General features: G+C 36.7%; 1 protein-coding gene and 1 long non-coding RNA gene across 2 annotated transcripts in view; one reads left to right on the plus strand and one right to left on the minus strand.

The window, feature by feature from the left end:
- The window catches only part of Hnrnpll (heterogeneous nuclear ribonucleoprotein L like), a 37,438-nt gene that overhangs the window by 10,132 nt on the left and 6,173 nt on the right, over window positions 1-21,133 (plus strand). The window contains exons 2-8 of the mRNA XM_048353098.1: window positions 989-1,107; window positions 5,107-5,344; window positions 6,459-6,544; window positions 8,762-8,858; window positions 8,941-9,013; window positions 13,378-13,449; window positions 19,040-19,257. Of these exons, the coding sequence (XP_048209055.1) occupies window positions 989-1,107; window positions 5,107-5,344; window positions 6,459-6,544; window positions 8,762-8,858; window positions 8,941-9,013; window positions 13,378-13,449; window positions 19,040-19,257 (903 nt within the window). The remainder of the gene's footprint in view (window positions 1-988; window positions 1,108-5,106; window positions 5,345-6,458; window positions 6,545-8,761; window positions 8,859-8,940; window positions 9,014-13,377; window positions 13,450-19,039; window positions 19,258-21,133) is intronic.
- LOC125356545 lies at window positions 6,551-7,519 on the minus strand. The gene is made up of 3 exons (XR_007211925.1): window positions 7,400-7,519; window positions 7,000-7,107; window positions 6,551-6,783 (listed from the first exon to the last, which is right to left on the minus strand). It is a non-coding gene; the product is annotated as an uncharacterized LOC125356545 (long non-coding RNA).

Raw genomic sequence — 21,133 nt, forward strand, 5'->3', positions numbered from 1 at the left:
TATCCCCAGCCCCATCCCTCTGCTTTTTTGCTCAAGGCCAGTAGTGCTTTGCCACTTGAACCACAACTCCAATTACAGCTTTTTTGGTATTTAATTGGAGATAGGAGTCTCAAGGACTTCCTGCCTGGGCTGGCTAACCCTCAATCTATCTACACACACACACATACACACACACACACACACACTCACATTGTAGATTGTATGTGAAGTTCTTTCTTTTCTTTTTTTTTTTGGCCAGTCCTGGGGCTTGGACTCAGGGCCTGAGCACTGTCCCTGGCTTCTTTTTGCTCAAGGCTAGCACTCTGCCACTTGAGCCACAGCGCCACTTCTGGCCATTTTCTGTATATGTGGTGCTGGGGAATCGAACCCAGGGCCTCATGTATAGGAGGCAGGCACTCTTGCCACTAGGCCATATCCCTAGCCCAAGATTGTATTCTTAAAGATTGTATTCTTTGAGACATCCTTCTGGACATACTCAAAGATACTTAATATCGCATACAAGCCCTGGAGGGCTTATAGTTTTGGGTAGTATTCCTTGTTGCAATTTGTATAAATTTGTCTTGTGCACTGATGAGTAAGTAACTTCAAGTTAATTTATGGTAGGATTAGATAACCACCTAAACAAGAATGAAAAAGGATATGTGTATTACGGGAAAAACAAAGTATATAATCCTTATATTAAGAGTAAAAACTAAATTTATGAATATTAATATTAGTTACTCATCATAGCATACCCTGTATATGTTTTTTTTCCTGAGATTTCCTTGAAATTAAGTTGTTAGTCAATACTTCTTTTTTTTGATAGAATACTCTTTTCAATTAAAATTTTCAAGCCAAACATTACAATGATGATTTTATTCATAGGTCTGTTTGCTAACATGTGAAGATTTGGGTTTGCGAATTTTTTTTATGGTTGTTTTTTTTGAATTCGCTAAGAGGTACACTTTAGACTTTCAAAGTGAACAAGAAATTATTTTCTCTCTGCTAGGAGGCAGGCGGAAGTCATCATAAAGTTTCTGTTTCACCTGTCGTCCATGTTCGTGGGCTCTGTGAATCGGTGGTGGAAGCAGACCTTGTGGAGGCTCTGGAAAAATTTGGGACAATATGGTAAGGACAATAGGGGCTTTGTGCAACTAGAAGCTGGATGATAGGACAAACCTTACTTGGTTGATCTAAGTCTTGATGCTTAGCATTGTGTATATATGTGTAAAGTTTGCCTATGAATGTATCTCTAGGAAAAATATTTTTTCAGGTTTTGAGACAAGAGTCCTGCTATATATTTCAGTATAGCCTAGAACTTACTCTATAGCAAAAACTGGCATCAAACTTTAAATTTTATTTTATTTTCATTTTTTTGCTAGTCCAGGGGCTTGAACTCTGGGCCTAGGCACCGTCCCTGAGTTTCTTTTGTTCAAGGCTAGTGCTCTACCACTTGGACCACAACACCACTTACAGCTTTTTCTGAGTAGTTTATTAAAGATAAGAGTCTCATGGACTTTCCTGTCTGGGCTGGCTTTGAACTGTAATCCTCAGATCTCAATCTCTTGAGTAGCTATGATGTTAGGCTTGAGTCAACAATGCCTGGCCAAAGTTTTTTTTTTTTTTTTTTTAAGTTAGCTTACATTCGTTACTGTTACATTTCCACACATGTCTACAATGTACTTCAACCAGTCTTATCCCTCTATTAATTACTCTTTTTTTCTCTTTCTGCTTCAAGTCTTGCCAAAACAATTTCAACAGATTTCATTGTTCTGTTTTCATAGTTGCAAACAATTTATTTCAGTTGTATTCAAGACCTCTTTCATCCTTCTGGTTAGTTCAACCCCCTCCAGCTCACAGCCCATTTCTCTTTCCCCACCCTCTCCCCTTTCCCATGGCTTCAAACTTTTGGTTCTCCTACTTCAAATACTTCAGTGCTGGGATTGCAGGCATATGCTACCTTTGGAATCTTCTACGCTTATTTATTTTTTCTTCTGTGCTGTGGCTTGAACCAAAGGCCTTGGAAATGCTAGGCAAGTGCTGTGTCACTGCTTGTTTTTTTGTTTGTTTTTGGAGAGGGGGGAGTCTTGGGGCTTGAACTGAGGGCCTCAGTGCTGTCTCACAGCCACAGCTTGTTATCACTCCACAGTGCTTGTTAGTTTTAACCTTCCTAAAATGATGAATAGGTTTATTTTTGTGGGTCTGCGAACCCCTATTACTCTGCTACAGATTTGTATGTAAAAATTTTAAGTAAAGTCATAGTAAGTGAATATGCTGCCTAAGTAGACACTCAAAAATTCTAAAATAGAGGCTGCAAATGTGGCTCAGCCAGTAGAGTGCTTGCCTAGCATGCATGAAGCCTTGGGTTTGATTCCTCACCACCACATACACAGCAAAAGCTGGAAATGGTGCTTTGGCTCAAGTGGAGCTCTATCTAGCTTTGAGCAAAAGAAAAGAAGCTCAGGGACAACACCTATAGGCCCTGACTTCAAGCCCCAGGACTGAACAAAGAAAAAACAATTAGTTTTAGAGTGTATCTGTTGTTCCCTTCTTATTATGGATAGTCTAGAATTGGGTTTTATATTTTTTGATGAATATGGAGGTTTTTTTTTTTAATAACAGCTTTTATTTTATTTATTTATTTATTTTTGCCAGTCCTGGGGCTTGGACTCAGGGCCTGAGCACTGTCCCTGGCTTCTTTTTGCTCAAGGCTAGCTAGCACTCTGCCACTTGAGCCACAGTGCCACTTCTGGCCATTTTCTATATATGTGGTGCTGGGAAATTGAACCCAGTGTTTCATGTATGGGAGGCAAGCACTCTTGCCAGTAGGCCATATTCCCAGCCCAATATGGGTTTTTTTTGTTACAGGCATCTGACATATACTCCATTCTCTAAGGGCCTTCTAATGGTAAATAAGCAGTGCCTTGTCCTATAGCGCTATGAGATGACATGTCTCCTTTGTTTTTCTTTTTTCTTTTTTTGGCCAGTCCTGGGCCATGAACTCAGGGCCTGAGCACTGTCCCTGGCTTCTTTTTTGCTCAAGCCTAGCACTCTGCCACTTGTGCCACAGTGCCACTTCTGGCCATTTTCGGTATATGTGGTGCTGAGGAATCGAACCCAGGGCCTCATGTATCTGAGGCAAGCACTCTTGCCACTAGGCCATATCCCCAGCCCCTCCTTTGTTTTTCTTCTAGTACATTTATAGATTTTTAAAATGAATTTCTATGATCCCTTTATTTGGTGGTGGTGGTGATGAGGGCCATTGATCACTAGGCACTCTACACTGAAATATGTATATAGAAGATAAAGTGTAGTTGATAAGATACCCTGATTGCTTTAATTTTTTGAAAAAGTTTTAATAAAAAATAAAAATTGGATGGGGCTGGGAATATGGCCTAGTGGCAAGAGTGCTTGCCTCCTACACATGAAGCTCTCGGTTCGATTCCCCAGCACCACATATATGGAAAACGGCCAGAAGGGGCGCTGTGGCTCAGGTGGCAGAGTGCTAGCCTTGAGCGGGAAGAAGCCAGGGACAGTGCTCAGGCCCTGAGTCCAAGGCCCAGGACTGGCCAAAAAAAAAAAAAAAAAAAATTGGAGTGTTGAAAGGGCAATGCATAAGTGGTTAGTAATGGGTATAGTAAGAGAAATGAGTAGGGATAGTACTAAATGATACACCTTCCTTTTATTACTTTCTTTGGTGACCTCATTAAGTGGTGGATGACTTGGCAGACCTTTAATGCTCAACTCACACACTTGAGAAACCACTTGTAGAGATTGTATATCCTTACGGGTATTAATTAAGAGCCTTATGGACTTGGAAAGGCCCATATATTGAAATAACGCTAAGCTGACTATCAATTCTCAGTCATTTGGAGTGGAAGTCATGGGAAGTTAAATCTTGGAGAGTTACGTATTTAAGCAACTCTTTAATCCTTACATATTAGCATGAGACTAACTCCATTCTGTAATGAACTTCTAATGGTTAATAAATGGTGTCTTGACTTGTGGAATCGTAATGAGATGGCATATCTGATTTATCTTTCCTCTAGTACATTTAGGGATTCTTAATATTTTATGAATATATGATTTTGGGGCATTGAGCTCACTAGGTAAGCACTCTACCATTTGAGCCATACCTCAATCTTAAAAGTAATTATTTTTTTGTAATGATACTGGGGCTTCATCTCAGGGCCTGGGTGCTGTCTCTTAGTTTTTTCGCTCATCTGTACCTGTATATATTTATTTCATATGTTCATTTTATATATATATATATATATATACACACACACACACACACACATATACACAGGAGGTTGATACAGGAGGATCACTGGTTTGAGGTTAGCTGTGCTACACAGTGAGACCCCGTCTCCAAAAAAGAAAAATTATTTTAGAGATTAAATGAACTTTGGCTAGTCTTTTGGTTGCTTTTACTTATCTTTTGGTTGCTTTTACTTATCTTTTGGTTCTATCTTTTTAATAAGATATGATTAAAAGTACCAAGCTCTGGTAGCTCATGCCTGTAAATCTTAGCTACTCACGAGACTGAGATCTGAGAATTGTGGTTTGAAGCCAGCCCTGGTAGGAAAGTGTGAAACTCTCTTATCTCCAATTAACCATGGAACAGTTAGAAATGGAGCTGTTGCTCAAGTGGTAGAGCACTAGCCTTGACCAGAAAAGCTCAGGGACAATGCCCGGGGCCTTGAGTTCAAGCCCTACAACCGACCAAAAAAAAAAAAAAGATAATTAAAGGTAGAATCAGTTCTTAGATGTTGTTATGGGCAGGTATTTGGAAATTTTAAGAAAAATAGGGTAGTTTGGGCTGTTTAAGGCTTTTGTTTGCTAGCCTTCTGTAAAGTTTATCTCAGGTGATATCTGTATTTGTATCAGCAGAAGAACAGAGTAGGTGGTATGTCATCAGTAACTGATAACAAGGAATTATGCTAGAGGAGAGTATGAAATGGATAAGCTGGCAATCATGGGTGACTAAACTTCAAATGTGTACCATCTACCTGATCTACTACAGAACACTAGTAAATTAATCTGTATGACTTATTAAAGTCTGCTTTTACTTGATTGAGCATAAGCAATATTAATTGAACTCCTGTTTGGGTATTCCGTCTTCAGCTATGTCATGATGATGCCATTTAAACGACAGGCTCTAGTGGAATTTGAAAACATAGATAGTGCCAAAGAATGTGTGACATTTGCTGCAGAAGAGCCTGTATACATTGCTGGTCAACAGGCTTTTTTCAACTACTCTACAAGTAAAAGAATCACTCGGCCAGGAAATACTGATGATCCATCAGGAGGCAACAAAGTTCTCCTGCTATCAATTCAGAATCCTCTTTATCCAATCACAGTGGTATGTATTTTATTATGACAAACTATATCTAGAGTTACTAATTTGCTGTTTTTTAATCTGCCAACTGTTTTTAAATAATTAAAAATATCAAAAGTATTAATTTTGACAAGTTTAGTGAGCAAGAAATCATGAGCACTAAAAAAAGCACAGTTGTCGTTAAGTAGGTTCATTAGCATTTTTAAAAATTATCCTCAGTATCCATTCTTTTTTCTGATGATAAGGAATTATAAACAGACTTGTTGGAAATAGTTCAGGAATGTCATTTGTTAATATGCCAGACTATGTAAGCATCAATTAAGTAATGATAATGACCCTATAGTGCATTAAGATACCCATATCATAGTCTCTTTTTAAAAATTATTTGTTTTGCTGGGTGCAGGTGGCTTGTGCCTATAATCCTTAGCTACTCAGGAGGTTGAGATCTGAGGATCTGAGGTTCATGGTTTAAAGCCAGCCCTGGCAGGAAAGTTCATGAAACTCTTATATCTAATTAATTACCAGAAAACCAGAAGTGGTGCTGAGGCTCAAAGTGGTAGAGCACTAGCCTTGAACTGAAGAGCTCAGGGATAGCACCCAGGTCTAGTGTTCAAGACCCATGATCAACAAAAATTAATTAATTAGTTAATTAGCTAATTAAAAATAAATTGTTTTTTTTGGTTCTGGTCTTGGGGTTTGAACTCAGGCCTAGGTGCTGTCGTTGAGGGTTTTTGTATTCAAGGCTAGAGCTATAGCAGTTGAACCACAGCTCTACTTTTTGGCTTTTTTGGGGGCAGGGTAGGGATAGGGGGGTGGTGGTTAATTGGAAATAAGAGTTTCATGCTTCTCAAATGTTTCATTGGATCTTATCTAATGTTGATATATTATGTAGGTGAGGGAAAAATTGAGAGATATAAGTTCTTAAAACTAATTTTTTAGCTTGAGATTAGCATCCATTATTCAGTGGTAGAATGCCTGCCTAGCATGTGTGAAGCTCTGAAGGTTTGATCCTCAATACCACAGACTAAAAAAACCCCTAGTTTTAATTAGTAAGTAATGGTAATGTTTTGAACATTGTAAAATGGAGTATAGGCTTAATGTTCTAAATATCAAACATGAAATTTTTTTTTCCTTCTAGGATGTGTTATATACTGTATGCAACCCTGTTGGAAAAGTACAACGCATTGTTATATTCAAGAGAAATGGGATACAGGCAATGGTTGAATATCCTTTATTTGTAAATTTGTTATATCTATGAATGCTGTGTAATTCACATTTATCTTTTTATTTAGCCATTTCTAGACAAGTGACATTTACTTTTTCCTCTCTCAACAATCTACTTGGCTTAGAGTTAAAAAATGAAAGTGCAGTACCCATACCCAAAGAAGATTTTACTATTTGTTGAGAATAACTTGGTATCATGCAACAGCCCAGTACTTCATAGTACACATTGTGAAGTAACACTTTTTTTTTTTTTGGCCAGTCCTGGGCCTTCGACTCAGGGCCTGAGCACTGTCCCTGGCTTCTTCCCGCTCAAGGCTAGCACTCTGCCACTTGAGCCACAGCGCCGCTTCTGGCCGTTTTCTGTATATGTGGTGCTGGGGAACCGAACCTAGGGCCTCATGTATCCGAGGCAGGCACTCTTGCCACTAGGCTATATCCCCAGCCCGAAGTAACACTTTTTGATAACATGTATACATGTGCATTTTTGTGGTTTAACCCAAATGAGCTGCTCTGATACTTCTTGAAAGAGTTTAATAGCAGCAAAACTTTAGAATCTTTCTTACCTTTCTTTTTTGTTTGTGTTTTGCCAGTCCTGGGCCTTGGACTCAGGGCCTGAACACTGTCCCTGGCTTCTTTTTTTTTTTTTTTTTTTGCCAGTCCTGGGCCTTGGACTCAGGGCCTGAGCACTGTCCCTGGCTTCTTTTTGCTCAAGGCTAGCTAGCACTCTGCCACTTGAGCCACAGCGCCACTTCTGGCTGTTTTCTATATATGTGGTGCTGGGGAATCGAACCCAGGGCTTCAATGTATGCGATGCAAGCACTCTTGCCACTAGGCCATATTCCCAGCCCATCTTACCTTTCTTTATTGGACCTTTTAAATGGTCATTGTTAATGTAAGGCCTGCTTTTTAAGTTAAATTTGTTATATTTTGAATAAAAAGAGCAAGTGGCAAAATCATATGTATATGTATTATATAGATATATCGAATATATTATTTATGTAACAAGCACATTTTAATAAGATACAGTTAAAAAAAACAACAAATCAACCTAACTTGTATGTGTATGGGCTCGTATAGAAAGAGGTAGAGATGCATAGCAAACCTTGCTTGCTTCTAGTGAAATGTTTTTGTTTTTAGTTTTATTACTTTATACAGTTGGATTAGTTTGAATTTTTTTTTAAATTAGAGTTTTTATTTTAGTTTTTAAAATAGTACTATGCTTTTTGCACCTAGACCTTCTGTTTGTTAGGCAAGTGCTCTACTACTTAGGCCATACTTCCTGCTCTTTATCTTAGGTTATTTTTCATATGCGGTCTTGTGGTTTTTGTCCAGGGTGGGCCTGGACTGGCAGCCTCTTACACCTTTCAGTAGCTAGGAAGGACAGGTTATATCACCACTGGCTGGCTTTATTGATTGAGGTGAGGGCTTGATAATTTTCTTGCCCACTTCCAGAGTAGGTGGGATTACATATGTGAGCCACTGCACCTGGCCTTGAAGTTATTTTAAAAAACAATAAAATTGAGATAGTGAAGTGATTATATAACAGCTTGCTATCTCAGAAGAAATATATAAAAATCAAGCATTTATTTTGGATTCTTTAGGGTTTTTTGTTGTTTCTAGGTTTTCCTTTGCTAGGAACTAGAATTAGGCTTCATTCTCCTGTTCATTCCCCAATTTATAGTACTTTGGATGACTTAGAAGGATTTGATTCCATTATGCTTTCTTTTATACCCTTGAATTTAAATATAAATTCTTCAGATGGTATGGTGGTTCATGCCTGTATTTCTAGTTAGTTGGGATGGGGAAGACTGGGAGACTCAAGGCCATCCTGGGCAAAAGGTTAACAACTCAATCTTAAAACAACAACATGGGGAAAGTAGCATGCCCCTGTCCTTTAAGTTGTAGGAAAGGGAGGAGGACTGCAGCTCTGTCCAGTCCAGGGCATAAATAGAAGACTTTCCAATTTTCAAAAAGAATGAAAGCCAAAAAGGCTGGTGGCCAGCTCAAGTAGAAGAGCACCTGCCTAGCAAAAGAGGGCCCAGAGATCACACACCCCATAGTACTACTACCACCCAAATCTATGTGTATGTGTCTGTGTGTGTGAGATTTTATTTGATAAAACATTTCCAGAAGTAAAAAGGTTATTTTTAGTCCTTTTAAATTGAAGAATGATTAAACATTGGATACTTTAAACTACATTTCCTTAATAGAGTTTATGTTTGAATCAGTCCTTTGTGCTCAGAAAGCTAAGGCAGCACTCAATGGAGCAGATATATATGCTGGATGTTGCACACTAAAAATTGAATATGCAAGGGTAAATACTTTCATTAATGCTTTATTTAATATTCATGCTTTGAATATATAATTTGAGCTTACTTTATTTTCAATTTTAACAGCCAACTCGTCTAAATGTTATTAGGAATGACAATGACAGTTGGGACTACACTAAACCATATTTGGGAAGACGAGGTAGGTATTTTGTACATTTTAGAATGTACTTACATCTGCTGAGAGATTTTTTACAAGCATTTAGGTTTCTTTTTTTCTGAGATGGGCTAGTTAATTCAAATGAAAATCTTGGTGAATGTTTTTATTACGAAAGGCCATGTATGCTGGAAATAACCTTGAACATTAGTGCCCCCTACTGGTGTGTATTGAGCTATTTATATTTAGTTCAACAAGGTGCCCACACATACAGGCACGCGCGCAGTTCAAGGACTTGCATTTCTCCAAGCAGCTCTCTCTCTTTGGAGGAGAGGAAACTGATTTCAGAATATTCCTTACAAACTGCAAACTTGCACACTGCTTCTCCATGGAAAGGACTTTTCCCCCAAGCTGGACGAGGCATTAAGAAGGATAGAGGACTCCAGCAGGCTGACTCTACACTTCATCATGCACAACATCGGCATCAGCAAAAAGCCCTCTGAAAAACTCAGACTTGCAATTCACCTTGACTGCATACTGCATGCACCATCACCCCACGTTTTCAAAGGAGGACACTTAACAGTACTTCAGACTTGCATGGGATGAACACCATGATAGACTGTGCCCACTTATATATGTATGTATATATTGGTCTGATTTCCCTTAAAGTTTCAGTTGTAGAATTTAAGTCTTCACTAACGAAAAATAGAGTTTATTTACAATGTGAATGCCCATTACTGTAACTGCTTTCAGCAGAGTCAAATTGTAAATTGAAAAATAACCGAGGTCAGTTTATTTATTTGTAGGTCTTGGGAATTGACAAGGCTTCACCAATCCACACAAATATTAAAGATGTGTGGATTAGAAAGATGTACACTCGGCTGGGGGTATAGCTTAGTGTTAGAGCATGCTTAGCATGCACAAGACTGTTTGATTCTCAGCAACACCCTCCCCTCAAAAAAGAAGGTGCATACTTGATGCGCTTTACTTTTTTTCCCCTCAATTATAAACTTTGAGGAGAAATTCTAACATATTGAAAAAAGTGTATTCTATGTAAAGATGTTTTTCTGTGTGGTTTGATTTTTGTAAAGTGGCTGTTTATAAGTTGTCACTTTCTGTAATAATTTAAGGTTATTACTTAATGTTTGTGTAACTAGAAAACTTGGTATTTTAAACATAGGTGAAAGTAACATGTCTGTTCAGGATAGAATATATTTAAACATGATAAATCTAAAAGTAAGCATTTAATTTGAGATGCACTTTCACATATAATCCTATAAATGCTAAATTTCATAAGCATAGATTTGAGTGATAAAAATTGTTCAACTAACTGTGTGGCAATTCTGGAATATACAAATTAAAATGCGGATCTTGTAAAAACAAGGGGGCTGCAGTATTGGCTACATCCCAACTACAATATCAGTGTTTGAACCCATGTTGGAGAAACTTGAGTAGGTAAATTCAACTAGAAAAATAATTTCTGACATCAGAGTATCTTGGGCCATAATTAGTGCATATATTCCATCAAAAGAAAAAGGAAGTGTGTTGATCTTTGCATATTCAAATATTTATGACTTTAGGATGATTGGCTTCTTTAACTCAATTTCCAGAAAATCATCTTGTCATTTGCCTGAGGTTGTGATTGGCTTCTTTAACTCAATTTCCAGAAAATCATCTTGTCATTTGCCTAAGGTTGCAAATAAGTTTGTTTGTAATACAACTGGCTAGACACCTGATTTTTACTACTCAGTGGATATTTGTTTAGCCTAGACTTGGTACAGTTGAATCCATTATTGGAAAACAAAACTTTAGCACTCAAACAACAAAGGACAAGTGGTTGATGAGAAATCTCTCACTTCTGTCAGATTTTAAACACTTTTTTGGGGTTTTGTTCGTTCATTTAAAGTAGTGAGTTTTGGATGCATTTTTCTTCATATCTCTTAAAACATTTATAGATTTTAAGTGTTAACATGTGTTCTTTAAAAAGTTCTGAATGTTACACAAAGCTAGGTTAGTTTAGTTTTTCATGTAATTCTAGTGAAATCTGTTTAGAAATGTGCACAGTAGTTGTTAAATAATATAATTAAAGGAAGCAAAATAGTTTATACTTTTACAGACAATTTTCTGACAAGACTAGCAGTTTATGTTTTTGTTTCTGAAGTGGTCTTAACTTGAAGTCAAGTTGATAATTAAAATTACTGTGCCCAAATAAAGCCATATATCTCTTTTCTGTGAGAAAAATAGGTCCTTATAAAAATCATAGTTTTATTTTCAAATGCCCTTTAGACCTAGTTATATTTTGCTGCAAAGAATCCTTACTTGATCTCCAGGGAACCTTCCAAAAATACTAAGCAAAAGTTAAATATTGTATGTGTGTACTTTTTTTGGAACAAATTGCATAGCTTAATCAGATTTTAGTTGACTCTATGAAAGCTTTCAAACCACTGTTTACAGATGGATATATTCAGTGTTCATTCTATTCACTTTTCTTATGTGACCATATATTAGGTAGTGAATGTTTCATGTAAAAATGAATAGTAATGAGAGTGGCTGAAAGATACCTTGAAAATGTGCTCTTCATTTTTCTTTTCTGTTTTTTTTTTTTTTTGCCAGTCCTGGGGCTTGCACTCAGGGCCTGAGCACTGTCCCTGGCTAGCACTCTGCCACTTGAGCCACAGCGCCACTTCTGGCTGTTTTCTATATATGTGGTGCTGAGGAATCAAACCTAGGGCTTCATGTATATGAGGCAAGCACTCTTGCCATTAGACCATATTCCCAGCCTTCTGCTCTTCATTTTAGGAATGAAGATAGTGTTTTTGTGTCTATGCAGCAAGTTAGTGGTTAAATTAGAACCATCTGATTCCCAATGTAGTTCTCTTTCCTTTATAACACTGCTAACTGTATCAGTAAAATTGAGCCATGAAATTGTAGTTTTAGTTTTAAGATTTCTAGAAACAGATAAGAAGGTATTCAGTGTTTGGTGGCTTGTGCTAAAGCAGAAGAACTAACAGAAGAGATTAGGAGAATGATTCAGAAGGATTGAGACTTAAATGATGAGAGATGTTGAATGCCATATAAAAAAAGCAAAAGGAATAGCACAACTTAGAGGTGTAATGACTGGGAAAGTAGGGGAAAGGTCATATTAACTTATCAAGTATTTGGAAGAGTTTTCAAATACTAAGTGTATGAGGCTCCAAATGCATTGTAATGTGGATAGAGGGTTTCTATAATTTAGAATATCTGAAAACGTAAGGGAAGATAGTTTCTTATTCCTAGTGTTGAGTATGTAGAGAGATGATGAAGAGTTTTTTGCAATGAATGGAAGTTAAACTAGATGATCTCCTTAATCCTTTTGGATACTTAGAATAAATAATTAAAACTATCTTTCTAGGCTGAAGTGAAAGTTGAAAGTATTTCTCATCTCCCATAAACCTCATTTGTTTACGTGACTAAGGACTCCCTCTGAATTTTCAAAGATCAGAATGACCAGAGTCTGCAGATATACATACAAAAATCTTATTGGGCACTGTAATTTGATCAACAAACTTTTAAAAGTATTGTACATTCTTTTAAAAAATTTACTAACCAACATAGGAAGTAATATCTTAGAACCTATTATTGGTGTCTCAAACAAGATTTGGGAAAATTGGCATGTCTTTCCTGAAAACATAGCTAGAATAAAAAATATCTTTAGAGTATTGTAGTATTCTCATCCAATAATGTAGCCCCCTTGGTTAGTATATTTATCTTGGCATATTTAAACGTTGGGGGTTGCTCCTAGTTCTGCCTGATGTTAAGGTCTGTAGACAATGACCTGTCTACGGATATAATATGAGCCAGTGATGTGCACAATTTCAGCTCTCAAGTGAGTAGGTGTTTGTAAATATGTGTATATACATATAAAATACTCTGTGTTTACTGATTGTGAAACCATGTAATACAGGTTGTTGTTGGCTTATGCTGAAACTTCTTGAAAGAAGCCCACTTTGAAAATGTGTTGCTGTTGAAGCTAATAGTATGATTCAGGTACTGTCTTTCAAAAGTACTGCACTTAACAGCTTGTTTTAAAGACATGTATTGGTAAAAACTTCTGTACAGTGTCAAACCTCTAGCATTGTGTACATTCACTTTCTGCAAAGTATCTATTCTCTTAATTTTGAAAGTGTGATTGTATTTGACATTTGCCAAAAAGATATTTTCAAGTTAAGTGGAATTTGTTAGATAGACTTATTTTCTTAAACTTTTGGTGTTTGTATTTAAATTGGACATGAATGGATGTTTAAAGCTAACAGGAATTCTATTTCTTTTATGAAGTATAATGGATGTTTTGAGTGGGTGTTTCCCATGTGAGAACTCCGTTAAGTATTTGAGTCAAAATTGTTAAAACCATGTTTCTACTTTTGTGTCAGATAGAGGAAAGGGTCGCCAGAGACAAGCCATTTTGGGAGAACACCCTTCTTCGTTTAGACATGATGGCTATGGTAAGTTTGTCAAGGCAGAAGGAAGGTAGTAGAGATGAACTATTAGAATTTTTGCCTTTCTGATGAAGAATAGCACATTTCTTGTCTGCATTTTTCCTGCTCATCTGTTGTGGTTTATATGGTATTAGTCCCTTATAATGTATTCAAGTTGTCCAAAATACCTTTTTTAGGACATTGATACATCAAATAATTCTTGAGATAAACAGAGCTATTGGTTGGGGATTGAAAATTTTTTGTTGTTATATTTTGTTTGGTTTGGTTTTGATTTGTAATGGGCTCTGGCCTCCAAGAGGACCAAAAAGGAGGATTATTGGTCAGTCAGTATGTTTATTTTCATCCATCAATTATAAGCAAACAGGAATTTTGAGTAATAAAGGCAAAATGGGATATTTGTTCAAAAGGATACATACTTTTGACTTTTCTACAGCTGATATTTTGGCTTTGGTTAAATTTGTATTTAATTCTATTTTTAAGGCTTCTTGGCTTTTATTGTTTGCAATATTAATACATTAAGATTGTAAAACCTTGAGTAATCATTCTTGGAGTTAGGTTCAGATTATTGTTCTTATAAATAGATGTTGAAAGTTGATAATAATAAGGGGTTTTAGCTGGCTGTAATTTTAAAAAAAGGTTTTTTGGCAGTTACCCTATCCTGTTTTAAGATTGAGAAACAGTAGTATTAAAAGTAGTAGAAAAATAGAACTTGTTATTGAACTCTACTGGTGTTATCTATTATCCTAAATATTTCTTCCGTATTTAACTTACGGCTCTTTTTAACTATGAGTTTTGGCTTATTCTGTAGTGTTTTTTTAAAGTCCAAAAATTTTATTCTTGTATGTGCATCTGAAGTATTTATTTGTTCAAGGCATCCTGCTAGAGTATGTAGCAGAGGAGTTGAAAAGACCGCTAATGGCAAAACAATAGGCAAGGCACAGTCTTGTTTTAGTGCATTCCTTGATTGTTTTTCTTAGTTGTTCCTGTAAGAGTAAATTTTAAATAGGTTGTGTTGTTTTGGTCTTGTAGTAAAGAAACTATTTGAGGGGCTGGGGATATGGCCTAGTGGCAAGAGTGCTGGCCTTGTATACATGAAGCCCTGGGTTCAATTCCCCAGCACCACATATATAGAAAACGGCCAGAAGTGGCGCTGTGGCTCAAGTGGCAGAGTGCTAGCCTTGAGCAAAAGGAAGCCAGGGACAGTGCTTAGGCCCTGAGTTCAAGGCCCAGCACTGGCAAAAAAAAAAAAAGAAAGAAAAAAAAAAGAAACTATTTGGAACCAGTTGCATTTTGCATGATGGAAGGTTACAAAAATACTAGTTTGTAGTTGTAATCATGGAGTTAAATATGTCAGTGACAATTGCATGCTAAAAACTGGTTAAATATTTTGTCAAAGAGGGCTAAAAGTCTTTGACAGAATAAATGAAAGACAAGTAAAACTAGTGCTGAAACATTTTTTTCTTGGAGAAAGGTTTGAGAACCTTTACAAAATATATTTTACTGGGTAAAGAGAATAACATTAAATGCTCAGTAAGAACTTTTTAATTTTAAAGTCTATTGTGAAATTCTTTGACAGCTTCAAGTCTTAATTTATTGCATAGGGGAGTAATATTTGTAATGTAAAATTATATAAGGAGAAGTACAAAATTCTGTAGGATGGCACTTGTTAAATAGGTATCATTGCAGTTCTGTATAGTCCTGCAAAGGGGAGAAGGTGGTGGATTGTGTAGGAGAGGAGTGTCCATTCTGAGCTATGTTCTTTAAGGTAAGGAACTCTGAGGTTTGATTTGTTTTTACTTTCTAGGGAAGTAAGAAGAATGGGGTAGAAGAGAAGAGAGAACATGAATAAAAAGATGGAGAAATAAGATGAGGAAGTAGAAAGAAGATATATGAAGTAGAGCGATCTTGAGCCTTTTCATAAATTTTGCAGATCACAAGAGCAGCAGTTAGGCAAAACAGCTTTATTTGTATTTTGGAGTTATATCATGGGTGGCTCTTCCTACATGTTGGTCTGAAAGAAAATGGAAATGGAAGAAATTACGAGTCAAAATCCATAGTTTCCATTCATTTAATTTATTCGTTGCTTTATTATAGCAGTATGAAATCTATACTAAAGAATTCTTTAAATCTTTTCTTTTTTCTTTTTTTTTGTGCTCCCTGGGGTTTGACCACAGGGCCTGGGCACTGTACCTGAGCTTTATTTTTTTTAATTCAAGACTAGTGCTCTAAAATAATGACAAACAGCTTCTTTACGACCAAAAAAAAAAAAAAAAAAGACTAGTGCTCTACCATTGAGTTATAGCTCCACTTTTTGGTAGTTTATTGGCAGTAAGAGTCTCAAGGACTTTCCCACTCTGGCTTGCTTTAAACTGTGATCCTCAAATCTAAGCCTCCTGACTAGCTAGGATTACAGGAGTGAGCCACTGACACCCAGCTAAATCTTCTTGTTTGGTAAGCTCAGCCCTGTGAGATGAACTAGTTAGAGGCTCATACGTTGAACATTGACAAAAATACTACAGATTTTTTAAGCATCAACTCTTTCACTTCAACAGAAGCAATAGGACAAAAATTTTTGAAAGTCTTCTAATTTTTCTTAAGGTGACAGTTTTTAGTATAGATATTTTAGTCTTGATAGTCAAGGTCATAATTACAAGCATTCCTTTGCACTGAGTGGTTGTTACCTAGGATCTCAAATGTTTTGGGGACCTTAGATAAGCAGAGTGAGTGTACATGAGTATACTACAGATCTTTCAACTTTCCATGGGGGTAAAAAATGTGATTATTGTGTGTATCATTACTGCACGTAAGCAAACGGTAGGGTTTGGTAGGCAGTGTAATATGAAGATGTACTTTTACAATAGGGATTAAAACAACGGTGTTTGAACTTTGGTAGATGTACAACAGTCTAAATTAGAGGCCAAAATATGTATGATTACAAACAGTTTACTCATCATAAGCTATATTGTTTTGATGAACTGCCAATTATTGGTAAGGAGAGCAGTTACAAGCTTGGGTGTAGCTCCGTGTTAGAGTGCTTGCTTAGCATGAGGCCCTGGGTACCATCCCCAACATCTTGAAATACAAAGAAGAGCATTAAAATGAAGGTAATTAGTGATGATGTATTGATAAATATTCTTCTAAAATCAGGGAATTGTGCGTTGGTACATGCTTAGTAGTAGTATTGTTGGGTTATTATAAATGGAAGCTGTATTAAAATACCAATAACTGGAATTCACTGTAATCCCTGGTAGCATGTAATGAATACTAAAATTTAGTAGTTCTTAAATATTCACTTAGTAGATGACAGCTATCCCTTAGTCCTATATAAAAATGAAAATCAGTAATGCTACATTCTTTTTAAAAAAAGAGGAAAGGACTTGGGTTTTAATTTTGTTGTTGTTGGGATCAGGAAGACTTTTGCATGCATCCTAGGTTGTGCTTCAGTATTCATAAAGTCAAGAGCACCTATTGATTTGTAAGGCACGTTTCTTTTTTTAAAATTTTAATTTATTTATTAATTGAACACGACGTTTCTTAACCTTTAAAACTTTCTAAACTTCTACATTTCTTCTAATACTGTAAAGTGTGCCTGTTTTTAGTATCACAGTTTTCCAAACTTATTTTCTCTTCCATACTCTACCTTTGTTTTCTTTTCAAGTTAAAAAACTTGAAGAAAAATTAAGATTAAAACATCATAAATAGGTTGTGTGCTAGTGGCTCATGTCTATAATCCTAGCTACTCAGAAAAATGAGATCTGAAGATGATGGTTCAAAGCCAGCCTGGGCAGGAAAGTCTATGAGAGTCTTCTCTCCACCTAACCACTGAAAACCTGGAGGTGGATCTGTAGCTCAAAAGTGGTAGAGTGTTAGCCTTGAGCACAAAAGCTCAGAGATAAGCACTCAGTCCCTGAGTTCAAGCACTAGGGAGTACACCTCCTCCCATGCCCACACTCCGCACCCCACCCCCCAAGTCAAAGATGGGAAAATCAGATGAAGTTGTTTAGAACTACTTTAAAGTTAGCAAGTTAATTCTCTTTTTTGAAGGGGGGGGCAGTCTTGTGGCTTGAACTCAAGGCCTGGACACTGTCCCTGGCTTCTTTTTGCTCAAGGCTAGCACCCTACCACTTAAGCCATAGTGCTACTTGCTGCTTTTTCTGTTTATGTGGTGCTGAGGAATTGAACCCAGGGCTTCGTGCATGCTAGGCAAGCACTCTACCACTAAGCCACATTCCTAGCGAGCAAGTTAATTCTTAATGAGGATTCTCAGTTTGAGGTGTGTGTGTGTGTGTGAGAGAGAGAGAGAGAGAGAGAGAGAGAGAAGGAAAGGAGAGAGAATAGTTGTAGATATTGAAGCATTTCCTGCTGATTTCTTGATGTTTCAAAAAATGGAGATTGGAGATAATAAAACAGTTATGTGTAGGTGAGGCATATTAATTAATTAGGTCTTAGTTTTCCTAAAGTAGAAGAATAAATACTAACCTAAGAATACATTACAGTATATACAAAGAGACACTCTTTGTGAAACAAAAAACTTTTGTTCTATCTATCTGTATAGAGATTGCTCCTAGATTTTATTGTATATTACTCCTCTAAAGGACACTGGCAGTGGGCTGGGAATGTGGCTTGGTGGTAGAGTGCTTGCCTAGCATTCATGAAGCCCTCGGTTCAGTTCCTTAGCACCACATAAACAGAAAAAGCTGGAAGTGGCACTGTGGCTAGAGTGCTAGCCTTGAGCAAAAAGAAGCCAGGGACAGTGCTTGGACCTGAGTCCAAGCCCCAGGAGTGGCACAAAAAAAAGAACACCGGCAGTTTTGTTTTTAAATTTGAGGTGATATTTATGTGTATAGTACGATTACAGAATAATTTATATACTGCCCAGAATGGCTCCCTTACAGCTCTGTAGCCTAATCTTGCATACTTTCTTTTGTTCAGCTACTATTTAAGAAAAAATTTTTTTAGCTGGGCATTGGTGGCTCATGTCTATAATCCTACTTAGGCTGAGATTTGAGGATCACATTTCAAAGCCAGCCAAGGAGGAAAGTCCATGAGACTCTGATCTCCATTTAACCACCACAAAGCTGGAAGTGGATGTGGTTCTAGTGGCAGATCACTAGTCTTGACCTTAAAATCTCACGGACAATGCCTAGGCCCTGAGTTCAAGCCCCAGGATGGGCACCAAAAATACATACGTACATACATACAGAAAATAAAATAAACTTTAGCCTGATGTATGTAGGTACAGTCAATGTTCTATCTGATACAAATAGATACTCATTATATTTCCTCCAGTTTATGCTTAAATACTCATATACTTGAAGGGTTTTATCTTCACATCAAGGTAGCAAATAATTGAGTTTAATTTTGGTTGTGGGGGATTGGGGTTAGAGGATTGGTTGGTAGAGTGCTTGCCTTACGCACAAAGTACTGGGTTCAATCTCCAACACTGAAAATGAAAGTTAATTTTTATGTGTGTTGAAATTAGCCTACCAAAGTATTTACACATGGAAGTGTATACATGCATATTTATTTATTTATTTATTTATTTATTTACTTACTTACTTACTTACCTATTTACTTACTTTGGTCATTTTTGCAGGATCCCATAGTCCATTGTTGCCTTTACCAAGTCGCTACAGAATGGGCTCTCGAGATACACCTGAGCTTGTTGCATATCCGTTACCACAAGCATCTTCCTCTTACATGCATGGAGGAAATCCCTCTGGTTCAGTTGTAATGGTTAGTGGGTTACACCAACTAAAAATGAATTGTTCAAGAGTCTTCAACTTATTCTGCTTATATGGAAATATTGAAAAGGTAAGGTTCATTTGCATTCATTTTGCTAGAATATCAGTTATTCTGAAAAGGATGAAAATGCAATCTTCTTGTATTGGGAATATCCAATTTCTTTCAGTATTTTGAGCCATATAAACTAAAAATCCAATATGGCTGAACTTCAGAAATTATATTTTTGGTAAGTGATCAGTATAGATTGTGATTAAAATATTTTAAGATAACCCATTATAAAGCATAGTCCAAAGTAGTAGTTTAATCAACTACTATATATTATAGGCATAAGGCCTATACAGGCAATTGTGGTTTGACATGATTTCTCAATTTTATGATGATGTAAAAATAATGTACAGTGAATAGATACCATACCTTGCATTTAAAATTTTGAATTTTTCCTATGCTAGTGATAAGCATACTATTACTGGGAAGTAGTAGCAAGCCTTGTTAGTTCTAAGTCACAGGATCACCATGGTGAAGAGCTGATACTTGTAATGTGTACCATGTTGCTAAACTGTAAGGTTAGGTTAGGGGTATTTAAATGCATTTTTTACTTGACAGTGAGATTATCATAATTTGAGGAGTGTGTATATTTTTGATTACTTCAAACAGATTAGCATTTTGAACTGCAGAATGTTAAAGAACAGTTACTTTTGTGGAGTTAGATGTATATAATAACATGTCTCATAGCTTGACCAGAAATCTTAAATTGGGGGAAATGCTTAGGGCTTTGCACACTTGTCTCTTTTTTTTTTGGCCAGTCCTGGGCCTTGGACTCAGGGCCTGAGCACTGTCCCTGGCTTCTTCCCGCTCAAGGCTAGCACTCTGCCACTTGAGCCACAGCGCCCCTTCTGGCTGTTTTCTGTATATGTGGTGCTGGGGAATCGAACCTAGGGCCTCGTGTATCCGAGGCAGGCACTCTTGCCACTAGGCCATATCCCCAGCCCGCACTTGTCTCTTAAATGCTATAAGTACCATCTCAGGAACAATGTGTTTTTTTAAGTTCAGTCAGTGTTTGAAACTGACCTACTTAAGGTAGAATGTCAATACTGTAGTAATGTTACTTTCTCATGTTTTAAATTTTAATTTCTTTAAATTTAAAATTTAATTTCTTTATGACAGCAATTAAAAACAATACAAGTATGTGAATCGCTAGTATATGAGAGGGGGAAACATAGCTTAGAAAGTTGGAGCTCTTCTTAGTTTATTAATTCTAAAGTCTCAAACTAGAAACAGCTTTTATGAATTCTGAAACTAATTGTATTAAAGAAGAAGAAAAGAAACTATTTACAATTTGGTCTGAGGATAACATGTGGAATAATTTTTCTTATATACTGGCTAAGAATGCATGTAATAGATTTAGCAGCATTGGATTAAGTAGATCAAAAGACATAGACATTTATCTTAGAAATAGGTATTTAGTTACAGTCTAAAAACTGAATATTTGTAACAATAGGCTTTAATGTGTATTTTAACTTTTCATTACATAGCATCTCTTTTCTCTTAGGTGCTCTTTGTATAATCAGACTTAGGCAGTTTGATCAGTATCTTCAGTAGATTTTTGTCTTTCGTGTTATAAATTGTTTCAGATGATGTAGAAACCCAAAATATTTTTGTTTTTGTAATAAAACATAAGTTTTTCAAAGCCAAGCACTAGTGACTGTAATCCTAGCTGAGATCTGAGATCAAGTTCAAAGCTAGCCTGGGCAGAAAAATCCATGAGGCTCTTATCTCTTAAATTAACCAGCAAAAAGCTGCAAGTGGGGGTGTGGTTCAGGTGGTAGTATGCCAGCCTTCAGAGGAAAAGCCAAATAAGAGTGCCAGGGCCCTTAGTTCAAGCCCAATAGAGGCACCAAAAAACAAACCACAAAAAGAACCCAGAACACCTTGTTTTTCTGTATTT

Source organism: Perognathus longimembris, chromosome 8 (genome assembly GCF_023159225.1).
Source record: "Perognathus longimembris pacificus isolate PPM17 chromosome 8, ASM2315922v1, whole genome shotgun sequence".
In the NCBI taxonomy this organism is placed as follows: Eukaryota; Metazoa; Chordata; class Mammalia; order Rodentia; family Heteromyidae; genus Perognathus; species Perognathus longimembris.